Source organism: Equus caballus, chromosome X (assembly GCF_041296265.1).
Source record: "Equus caballus isolate H_3958 breed thoroughbred chromosome X, TB-T2T, whole genome shotgun sequence".
In the NCBI taxonomy this organism is placed as follows: Eukaryota; Metazoa; Chordata; class Mammalia; order Perissodactyla; family Equidae; genus Equus; species Equus caballus.
The window spans coordinates 70581994-70594489 of NC_091715.1; the positions used below are offsets into that span (position 1 = coordinate 70581994).

Genomic DNA, 12496 nt, shown 5'->3' on the forward strand with positions numbered 1-12496 from the left:
AAAACATCAAAATATAAAACAGTGGAATTTCTACATAATAGTGGTTCCTCAAAAAGTTAAACATAGAGCTACTATAAGATCCTGCAATTCCACTCCTAGGTGTACACACCAAATAAATGAAAGCCAGTGTTCAAACAAAAAGTTATACACAGATATTCATAGCAGTGCTATTTACAATAGCCAAAAGGTAGAAATAACACGAATGTCCATCACTTACTGGAATATCATTCAGCCATAAAAAGAAATGAAGTACTGATACATGCTATAACATGGATGAACCCCAAAAACATTATGCTAATTGAAAGAAGCCAGACACAAAAGACCGCATATTGTATGATCTTATTTACATGAAATGTCTAGAACAGGCAAATCTGTCTAGTAAAGACAGAAACTAGACTAGTGGTTGCCTTGGCATGGGTTGGGAACAGAGATTCAATGTAAACAGAAATAAGATATCTTACTGGGATAATGAATATATTCCAAAATTGGATTCTAGTGAGGGTTGAATAATTCAGTAAATTTACTAAAAATTATTGAATTTTACACTTAAATGGGTGAGTTTTATGGTATGTAAATTATATGTCAACATAATTTTGAAGAATGTATCATTCAGACCTCCATTTTTCAACCACCTAGTCAACAGGACAAGCAGAGTAAGCCATGGCTATGAGGTTAAAAACAACTGATTCCCAAAAGTTTTCATTTTACGTATTGTAGAATCAAGGGAAAATCACCCACTTCTCATATAATTCTCTCCAAATAATTAATGGAAAATATTTTATTTTAAGAACGGAAAACTCTTTGAAAGTTATTTTTTTACACCATCAATAGGAAAGGCTAAAATGGTCAGGTCTTCTCCTGGTCAACAGGACATATCTGGGAAGAGTTGTAAATGCAAACTTACTGATTTGCAGAAGAGCAGATGCTGCCCAGGATTTATTTGATATATTGTAAATTTTCTCATTTTGGTAATTTCAATATTTTAAAAATATTTGTAAGCAGTTTAAATTTAAACTTGTAAAAAGAACTTTTGATATTTGCAAACTTGTACCTGTTTAACATGAACTTATGTAGTGAGAATGTAAGTTTTCTCCTTTTAATTTTAAGCTTAACATAGGAAGAGAGGAAAAATGTGTTTGTGTTTGTTTTCTAATAACCTGAGACAAATTCAATCCCCAACACTCAGTTTCCTGAGGGCATCCAGGGACTGAGTTAAGTGAGCAACTCTCTTGTAAAATGCAAAGTGATGTTTTTCTTCCTTTCTAGAACTCTCTGAGAAAATATGCAGAAACAGATGCATATTTTAAATAGCTTAAGGTTCAGGATAGTTTGGTACATTAAGTTAGACTGATGTAAGTTATTGCACAGGACTGTTTATGAATTTTAAACTTAGAAACAATGCCTGAGCTGGGAGGGCACTTAGAGGGCCAACTTCATTCAAGAGGATGAAAATTAGGCCCAGCGAGATTAACTGAAAACCAAAGACAAGTGAGGTCTGTCCGCATTTTGTGTGAGTGTCTTCATGAAGAGCTTACATAATTCAAAGTTGGTATAATTATGACAAAAGATAGAAGCTATTTCTATTTAATGGCTAAAATGATACCAAAATATGGCAATACCATAATACGGCTTTTCTTCACATACCTGACCATTTTGAAATTAATTATGCCCTTTCTGATGAATTTTTTTATTTGAAGTATTTGAAAAGTTATACATAGTCGAACTCTCAATATTTTGCATTGTACTATTCAAATTTGTATAATTAAAATTCCTATAAAATGTGACCAAATTGGAACACATGTAGCATTGCTCTCTCACCTGATCTTTCTACTCCTTTTCAGCCACGCTGGCTGTTTTCTACTTCCTTGAGTACTGCATGCTTCTTCCTGCCAAAGGACCTTTGCATGTAGTGTTTCTTGGATGTCCCCAACTCTCACCTCCATCTTCCTCTTCAGCTAGGTAAAACTTACTTATCCTTGGGGTGCCAGCCGCAGTAACAGGTTTCTTTGTTAGTGGTTCTCATAAAAGTATGCTCCTTTCCTTCAGAGTTCTTACTTCAGTTTTAAATTATGTTCATAATCAAAGTAATTTTTTGACTAATGTAAGTTTTATGAGAGAGTTAAAGTCCAATTTTGCTCACCATGGCATCCTCAGTATCTAGCACAGTTCCTGGCACATAATAGGTGCTCAACAACAATTTGTTGAATTAATTAATTGATTAATGAACAAATGTCCACAGTTGTTTCTTTAACTTCTAGTTTTGCCACAGCAATCCAGATAATGCATTGAATCATGGGTTTTAAATTATAAGAAAGGGCCATCTAATATAACAATAGCTAATATTTATTGAGCGTTTTATATATGCACCGGCCATTATTTTAAATGCTTTGTGTGCATTATCTCATTTAATTCTCCCTCAAATCCCGTGAGATAGGCAGCACAGTTATTCCCATTTCACCGATGGAGAAATTGAGGTAGGTCTTATTGTTAGCAAGAAGAGAAGGTTGGATTCAATCCCAGGCAGCCTCCATGCTCTTAAATGCTAAGCCATCTAGCCCAACCTCCTTATTTTCCAGGTGGGGAAATTGAGGCCCAGAAAGGAACTGACTTGTCCAAGTTCTTACAACCAAAGTAGTGGCAAAGCCAGGAACAGAATCCAGGTATCTTGATTAATAATTTTTCTCTTTTAACTACCTCACTCTGCTACTGATAATAAATTAACACTAATAAAAGAACTATTATATATATTACATATATTATATGCAATTAAACATATGTTCAATATAATGACTCTTTTAATTTTAGCTTTAAAATGGCACCTTTCTCCAAATAAAGATCAAAGGCTCTTTGAGCCAGGAGTTTACTAATTTTCTTAGCTCGCAGCCTAATAAAAAGACAAATACTTGGGTGTAGGGAGCTGGAGTGATTTCTTTTTTGGTTTTTTTTTTGAGGAAGATTAGCCCTGAGCTAACTGCTGCCAATCCTCCTCTTTTTGCTGAGGAAGACTGACCCTGAGCTAATATCCCTGCCCATCTTCCTCTACTTTATATGTGGGATGCCTACCACAGCATGGCTTGCCAAGCAGTGCCATGTCTGCACCCGGGATCTGAACAGGCGAACCCTGGGCCACCCAGAAGCAGAACGTGCGCACTTAACTGCTGCGCCACCGGGCCGGCCCCTGGAGTGATTTCTAAGGAATCAAAATAAAAACTATTAGGAAAACACTTGTACGCATCTGTTAAGCAATTGCAAGTGTTAAGCATTATCTTACTGCCCACTTGGTGCAAACTTCACAAGTGTGATCTTCAATCCACGATAAGTCTATGGGAATGATAGTCTTGTTATACTTGGGTTTTCCTTTTTTTTTTGGCAGAGCCTTTGGGATACAAAGATATTAAAGTCATTTGTCCCAAATCACACAGCTGGTAAACGGTGGATCTAGGCTCACAACTCTGAATCCAAAATAGGGGGAAGGGTGGAAGGTGAGATATTGATTACTGGGAGTGGCATTTTGTAACATTAGTTGTTCCAGAACAATGGATGGAGGTTTTATCTTCTCAGGTACTTAAGGACAGCAAATCATTAGTTACTTTATATGTGATTATTCAACTTAAACTGATTAGTGGGTGCTTTTTAGTTGTTATTAAATTGTATCTCTCTGTTTCATCTGGCCTCCTAGAGGGCAAGGCACGTGTTTTATATTTAAGGTTTTTGTTTTCTTAGCATCTAACACAATACCTGACACAGAGTCAAGTATTTATTGAATAACGGTTTATGTCAGTATTAATATTTATCATCGTATTTTTGAAGTGGTACAGACAATATAGTTTATGCTAGAAATAAGTGTCGAGTTAGAAACTTGGATTTGTGATGGGACAACACAGAGCACTTTGTCAGCTCTGTTGAAGGTCTTTGAAGACTATCAGTTGTGTGATCTTGAGCACGTTTACTTCACCTCTCTGTGTCTCAATTTTCTTAAGTGTAAGATAGGGAAGATGCCTCCCTTGCAGGGCTGTTGTGAGGAATGATAATTCATGTAAAGATCCTGGCACGTAATAGACCATAAATAAATGGTAGTTATTATTATCTTGGGTCAGCGGAGAGGAGGAGATAGACTAAGAAACTCCATCATGATGTGGGGATGATGTTTTGGGGAACACAGAAGTTCCTATCGGTGAATCCTCTGAAATTCTATGAAAGGTTCTGAGTATGTTAATTTTTCTGGGGCAAAGGGCCATTGATTTCATTAGATTCTTAAAGTGGTATGTGGCCTGGAAAATTTAAAAACTACAACTCCAAATACTTTAAATAGAATACTGTATTAAAAGTCATAATCACTCCTCCCCCAAATTAAGTTCATCAAAAGCACAACTCCAGACAGATCAAATGTTTTAGACAAAGGATCTATCATCTTCCCCTAAGCTTTGGTACTACCTCAACTTTAGCCAAGGGAGAAAAAAAGGGATGTGAAACCACCGGGAAAAGAATGGGAACACTCATCCACTCCAACCCTGCCGTTAGTTTAGTTCAAGAAGGATATCTCTAGGGCCATGTTCACCAGAATACCTCTGAATCCTGCACAGCGTGAAGAATATACATTTGTTATCTCCAACACACAGGGAAGTCACAGAAATTGGGAGAAATAAAGCCTCAGAACATTAGAGGGGTCCAATCCTGGGGACTTTAACTGCTCTGCTTCCCATTCTCTATTCTCCTTCACTCCTTTAGCCTTGAAACTCAAAACCTCTTTTTACTCTTTAAAGTAATGGGTTGGGAGCTGGGTTTCAGTTTCTCATGATCCATGGTAAAGAGAAAAAGACGACATAGTGCATTTTTAATAAAGGACTGTTGATCTTTTGGTGTTAAAATGATCTTCTGTGAATTGATAATGAATAGTTTTATTTTATTTTGGAGAGGAAGATTAGCCCTGAGCTAACATCTGTGGCAAATATCCCCTCTTTGTTTTGTTTTGCTTGAGGAAGATTAGCCCTCAGCTAACCTCTGTGCTAATGTTCCTCTACTTTATATGTGGGTTGCTGCCACAGAGTGGCTGACGAGTGGTGTAGGTCCATGCCTTGGATCTAAACACATGAACCTGGGCTGCCGAAGTGGAATGCGCTGAACTTACCCACTATGCCATGGGGCCAGTCCCAATAGTTTTATCTTTTAAATGTCTTTACTTAGCAAAATTAAAAGTTGGCAACTTTATAGATACCCCCCTCTCTATTTCTTTTTCCTTATTTAAAAATTTCCAAATGTGAAATCCAAGTCTGGAAATCACTGAGTTAGGACAATGTTGTAAGAGTCCAGCTGAAATACCATAAAAGTTTGAATTAAGGCAGTGCCAATGGAGATAGAAAGGCAGAGTTGAGCGTGGCCAATTGGATGTGAGGATGGAAAAGAAAGGACTCTGGTGCACCTTGCTGTTTGACTTGGATCACTAACTGAATGAATGGCAGCACCATTCACTGAGCTAGAGCAGACTCACAGGGTGAAGGGATTACGAAATGATCTTGAATAGATGAGTCTGAGGAACTTGCGGAATGTCCAAGTGGAGATAGCCAGCCTATAACTAAAAATATAGGCTAGGAGCTCAGGAGAGATTTGTAGAAATCTAGGTGGTAGCTGAAGTGGTGGAAGTGAATGAGATCATCCAGTGAGAATAGAGGGCCACTCTCTCATACACATTTTACAGTTTATTTGAGTAATATTTAAAACCAAAGAAGTGGCTGTAGGCTTGTGTGTGCCACAATGATCTTCCTGTTCAGCCAGGGCTCCAGGCTCTGATGGGTGGCTCACATTGTCTGGGCAGTTGAGAGCAAAGTCCGGTTTTTCTAGACATAGTCGACATTAAAATACTGAGCACAGTGGGGATAGAGCTTGGGAAAGTCCTGACTAGAGGAAACAGGGTCCATGGATGAGTGGTAAAGAAAATGATGTAGGAACTGTAGGGAATTATGGAAAATCTGACATCTTTTGGGTACCAGACAAATTTATTACTTTCTTTTAATAAACAGCTTGGACACTTTGAGAGGACTGCATTTCTGCAGAATCCATCTGGACCACAAAACAAGGATACCATTTGTTCGAAAGTCTTTGAAGACTGGACACACTAGAAAATGATTCCCCAATTTGAGGGGCAGAAGAATTCCCTGCACAAAACTCTAGCCCAGTGCTTCTCAAACATTAACATGCACACAAATCACCTAGGAATCTTGTTAAAATTCAGATTCTGATTCAGTAGAATCCGTATAGGGCCTGGAACTCAGCATTCCTAACAAGTTCCCAAATGATGGTAATGCTGCTGGTCCTACTCAAAGTGTTGTTCAAAGTGTGGTTAGAACCTTCTATGGCAATCTGACATTGATCAGTGGACATGTCTCGAACAGGGTACCAAGTTTTTGCAATTCTTTTCTTTTTCCTTATATTTGTTTTGAAATGTAATTTTACATGTTGAATTAAATACATTAGGGCTTTTTTGCATATCTTCTTCCCATTTCACTTTTTAAGTGTTTTATATTGTGTTTTATAATAGTATCAGTTTTGTGTTTTATAATAGCATCAGTCTGTGATCAAATGGAAAAAAAGATTGGTCCCTCACCACACATAGTTTGAGAAACACTGCTCTAGATAATGAAGAATTTTTTATTTTGGACATAGAATTTAATTAGAAATGGTTTGATTTCTCTTACATATGATTCTAAAGCAGTATTTTAAACTTTTCTTTTTATTTATTCCATAAACAATAACAAAACTCAGCTAGGTAACATTATGACAGTTTCACCATACACTCGGTCACAAATATTTAAAACCTTTGCAACAAGAACAACAAAACCAGAGGTGTTACAAGAATAATTTACAAGAAAATCTATAAAACAGCAAGAAGCTCACAAATGTTCATTTTCTTTTGCACAAGATCACTACACTCGTTCACAACATGTTTTGTTTTACAAAATTCCCAACAAAAGTGTAATTTTTTCTTTGTATTGTGGTTTCTAAAACCAGAAACTTTGAAGTAAATATCCTTTTATTAGCACCTAGTGGTGCAGAAAAAGGAAAACTCTCACATACAGACACTTCACAGCACTTTTCTAAGAAAAATATACACTTACAAAATATGTTACAAATTGGCACACTTAAAAATATACAAGATTTTGTAGGCGTCTTAAGAGTGATCCTTAAGCTTTATACTTCAATTGACTCTACAGATTATTTATAAAGCTTAACTCTAAAAGAAAAAAGGCAAATAATTTCCTAACATTTTAAAGTTGCAGTGTCATATGTCAAACAGAAACTTAGGTTACATTCATAAAAAGGGCCTTTAACGTTTTTATTTTAAATTTTCTTAAATGTTTAAAGGGCTTGGGAGAGGAGAAAAAAAATGGGGATAATCATTTTCTTTAGCACCATAAATCAGAAACTTACTAAAGAGGTGCATTCAGTTTTATGAAAATTAAATTAAGGACTAGTACATTCAAAACTCTGTAGGCAGCAAACTCTAGTCAGTGCTACAGGTATCCCAGTAGAGCATCTTACACTTTCTATCCTCCTCACTGGGAGCCAAAAACAAAAGGCATCCTCTAGTTTTTATTCTAAGCCTTTTCTTTTGTGCTAAAAAACCAGGCATCTCTCTAAGAGGCAGAATGATTTAAGTATCTCCTTTCTTCTTTTTGAAGGGGATGTCTAAGACCCAGAAACCACTAAGCCTGTCAGATGGACAGACATCCTTTCTATCTCCTGTTGACGGGTTTTTCTTTAGTATCTTTAGTATCTATTCACCCAGATACTGATTTTAAAAGCCTCATTCACACCTTAAACTTTGTACTAAGCCTCTCTCTTTTACATTGTCCTTCTCCAATATTTTACCTCTTAGTTATGATTCTGAAACCAAGAGTACATCTCAAGTATCATGTAGCTGCAATGGGAGCTCTGCTTCATGACTGTAGCCACTGTTTAATGCTCTGAGTAAAAAATGTGCCTTAAAGGGTAGCCTGAGTACTGCCATCAAAATAATTCCATGCTGATTGAGAACCCTCAAGATGATGACATTGTTTCCCAAGTTAAACAGCCCAACTAAAATTTCTTTTCTCCCTTATTTGAGTCCTTGAGAAACTCTTACAAAATCTCTGGCCTACATTGTGTTGACAAGATCCCTATTTGTTACTAAAATCTTTGATTTGGGTACTAAATCTTCTAAACTTAATAATGGGCTTAGTGCATTTTATGACTAGAAAACAAATCTGATATTAGTTTTATTTCATAAAAAGGACATACTCCTGTAGTGATGGGCAGTCATTTAAAAAAATCCCTAAATGAAAACAAAAGTTCATTAAATTAAGATAATTTCTCAATAATACAGGAGAACACAAACATTTCTACTTCTAGCACTAGTTAGGACTAGCTAGTGCTCCATTCTCTTCAGCGCAGAAACTTAGCTCTCTCCAACTCTTGGAACTGTTGAGAGCATCTGTAAATTGAAGACGTGGTGGACTGCATCACACTGGTTCAGCTTGGTAAGAGCAAGTTTGGTTAAGAGGTCCTTGGATACGGTTTTTCTCCTTTAGGCAGTAAATGAAAATTAGAACCCACTAAAACAGAAATTCACTAGGAATGCAGAACCTCACATAATAGGACATAGGATGCTAGCCAGAGTTGTTTACAGCTTGTAAAGCATCTTTTATGTTTCTCTCTCTTACACATACACTTACCCCCCTCCTCATCTCCCCTACCCTCTGCACACATACAAATGCTTCCTAGAAGGAAAAAGGTCAGAGAAAGTGAAAGTTGTCACAAAAGCCCACCTAGCACCAAGGACATCACGGAGATGACTAAAGAAGGGATAGTCAAGGTAATACAGAAGGTTTGAAAACATTTAGGAAAGGGTAAGGCCTTAACACATAATTGCACAGAGTAACAAGTCAGAAGAGAGGAAGCAGCATATGTGAGGAAGCTGGTTTATGAGACACTGGAGAGGCCACTGGTTCAAGCCAGTTATTACAGCCCAAACATAACCCCCAAAGTCTCGAAGAACCTTGGTCAAGGCCACTGTTTCAGCACCCTGCTCCACATAGTCTAGCACCTAACCAGGGTAGAAAGGGGATCAGATCTACTCTTACAGATCTTCAAGGAAAAGGAGTTTCCAACTTTCCTCAGTCATATGACATAACTCTGTGTGTGTATGTGTGTGTTTAAAATTAGATTTGAAAGTGACCAAGGCAATTAAAGGTAATTAAGAGTGAGAAGAAGAACTTCCAGTAGAAAGTAGCCTGGCTAAGGTTCTTATACTCTGACACTTTGGGGAGGTGGAATATAAGATTATAAAAGAAGAAAAATTCTAAGACCAAGGACTGAGATTAAGTAAGAAGAATAAGGGAAAATACATTTCCAGGAAAGCAAAGATTAAATGAAATTCTGTTGAGGAGGCATTAATAGGAAGCAGCTTCTCAGAGAGAAGAGGTTAGAAGGGAGTGGCAATCTGGAATTTCAGACCAAGGAAAATTCTATATATCTGACTTGAGATATCAGTTATAGAGCACAACACTATTTTTATATCATTGGTCCTCACTTCACTAAGATAGCTGGTTGAACAAGGGATCTCCAAAAGATCAGGCCTACTATGTTGTAACAGGAAGAAAAAGAATTGTGAGATCAGAGACAGGACCAACAAAGGGCTAAAAACTGAAGAACTCAGAACATAATGTACTGAGAGGGATATTAAGGGAATAAACATCTTCTTCTGCTTTGTCCTATTGCTCATTTCTCAAACTCAGTTCCTTGTCATGTTTTAGTACAAAATGATTGGTTATGAGTCACTAATTTATATGTTAAAAACACATAATACACTGTAGGCCAATAAAAAAGGTACTTTAAATGGCAATTCTCTTCAGAGAAAGGGATGAACCATGCCCTAGAATTGGCCCCTAATGGGCTCCATAGGAGCAACTGAAAGAGTATCCATTCCAAAGGACTCATGATAGCAAGTTCTGACAAGGAAATTGTTTGTTTCCAACAGTTTCAGGCCATCCTTCTACCCCACCCCCACCTCACTCTCTAAAGCTGAACTGATACTGAGAAAAACTGGGACAACTGCTCCCATATTTATTTTTATAAAACACATTGTACTCATGGAACATTTTCTTTATTTCTTCTTTAATAGCCACCTTTTGATTACATAGAGAGCACGCCATTCCTGTTAGCCAGCAGGTGACTTTGAGGTCTGGACTCTTGGGGATCACAATACAGGTAGAATTGGTGATTCCAAACCAAAATTCAGCTGCAAAACAGAATAAAAACACAAACAAAAACAAAACAAAGACCAGTTCCTAGGAACCAGCCATACCATTTAGTACAAACAGCTAGCTATCAGAGTGGAGAAATAGAAGAAAGTGTTCCAGTTTGATTATTTTCCCTTTGGGATGGCAGCTGTAGAGCAGGAGACATGTTTCATCTGCTGCCTTTCCACTAAGTAATTTTCCAGGACTCACCACACACAGAGCGTCAAAGCCTAGGAACAGGCCTGAAGCAGCCTCATAAAATGCTCCTCACCCACTCATCCCCATAGACACACACAATCACACTATCAAGAACACAGGCTTGTTCATTTTACTACCTAGCTGTAAGTAGTAGAGTAGGCTGGTGAAAGGAATCATGGACTGGGAAGTGTGTATACTTAAATATGTGACAGGCTTCCTTCCATTTCTCTCTTACTACTTTCAAATGTTGCTTCTCTGTTTGTGAATATATTTAGGTGGCAATGACTAGGTAGGTTCATATTTTGCTTAATTATTCCTTTTGAAACATCTTCCCTTTTTTAAAAATCCCCTTTTCCCCCACCCACTTATTCTCCACCCTCCCACCCACAGCCTATATATTCACAAGTTAATAGGTTAGTAACAATATTAGTAAGAATAGTAAGAGTAACAACAACAACAACCAACAACATTAATAATATTAATCCCCTATATCTGTATAGCACTTTACGATCTACAAAGCGCTTTCACATCCATTATTTCATCTGTGCCATAATGCATCAGTCATCAGACACACAGGCCTTCAACTGTGCAAGGAAAATAGATCAAATGTTAGACGTCAAGTGGTGAATAAAGGGGAAGAAAACGCTAGTAGTGAGGGATGTTGGAGCTGTGAAATTTAAAAAAAAGGGGGGGGGAGGGCTGAATAAAAAATTGTGATTTCAAAAATTTATATAAAAAATTGAGATTTAAATTTAGTGTGTGGCATCAAATACCAGTCATCCTAAGACTAAGTATATATGGCCCCGATTAGTTGTTACCACAAATTGTTCAGTTTATCTGATATATGTACGTAACTCACAGGAGTTGAACTGAGATGCCTTAACATTTTCTTTAAATGACATTGGCATTGCAAGATTAAACACTTAAAGAACACTAAAGCCATGATATGAGTGCACTTTTGACAAAAGTGGAATAAAACATTTAGGAAACTACTTAAATAAAAGCAATCTATGTATTTCATTTATCATTAGTGTTGATTTTATAACTATTTTATAATTTATCCCAGACTATTATAAAATATATAAAACTGAGATATAAAGTCCAGCAATATAACTTTGCACTTTAAATAATTTTCAGCTACAGATTTTGCTTTTAGAAAACAAACTTTAAAGCAGCTGTTTTGTTTCCTTTTAAAACATTCTGTAAATGCATATACTTGGGCCCCTGATGGCCTTAGCTGTTGTGACTTCCAGACCTTTCCAACATTTTAACTCTTAGACAATGGAACAAACAAACCCTATTTTGTGCCTTGTTTAATTGCTCATGTTTCCACACAGGACAGTTGACTTTAAAACTGTAAAATAACATATGTATGCATATATATATATTTTTTAAAAATTCATTAATGAGCTTTAAACTGTGAGTGAATCTGTGAGATGAGGTAAGGAAATTTGGCACATTTCAAACAGTATCCTTTAAGTTTTGGTAAATTGTGTAACACAACATATTTTTCCACTGTGATCTACAGGTACTATCCACATAAGTGGGGGTGGTTAATAGCAAGAATCACTGGAATGCTTCTAGTAATTCAACAGGGACAAGCTCCCCAAATACTCACAACCAAATGTTGATATAGAAGTAAAAATATATACAATACAGTCACTTGTTTGTAGTTTGGCACAATGTTTTCCTTGGGTAAATAGTGCATAAACTACTTGTGCAACTGTATGACTCTTAAGCCTTTTACATAGAACATCAGATTAAAGTTTGCTTCCAAAGACTTATTCCCACGCTTTAAAATTCTTTTCTTTAAGCACTTACATGTCAACATACATACCACAAGGCATATTTTGAAAGAAATAAAACACAAACATCAAATGTCTTTCTGGAAAATGCAAGTCTCTTCTTCAAACACAGGTAAAACCCAAAATGCTGTTTCTGCTTTTAGGAGATTGTAGTCGGAATCCCTGCAGAAAAACCAAACAATTTATGCCATCTTAGTTATTAGCCTTAGTGTATGTCCC

The 12496-nt window shown here is 36.7% G+C and overlaps 1 protein-coding gene across 2 annotated transcripts in view; it reads right to left on the reverse strand.

Moving 5' to 3' along the window:
* Positions 1-6627: 6627 nt before the first annotated feature.
* The window catches only part of NEXMIF (neurite extension and migration factor), a 111901-nt gene continuing 106032 nt past the window's right edge, over positions 6628-12496 (reverse strand). For both annotated transcript variants that reach the window (XM_070257506.1, XM_023633278.2), the window contains one exon: positions 6628-12439. In XM_070257506.1, the coding sequence (XP_070113607.1) occupies positions 12346-12439 (94 nt within the window). In that variant the 3' untranslated portion in view covers positions 6628-12345. The remainder of the gene's footprint in view (positions 12440-12496) is intronic.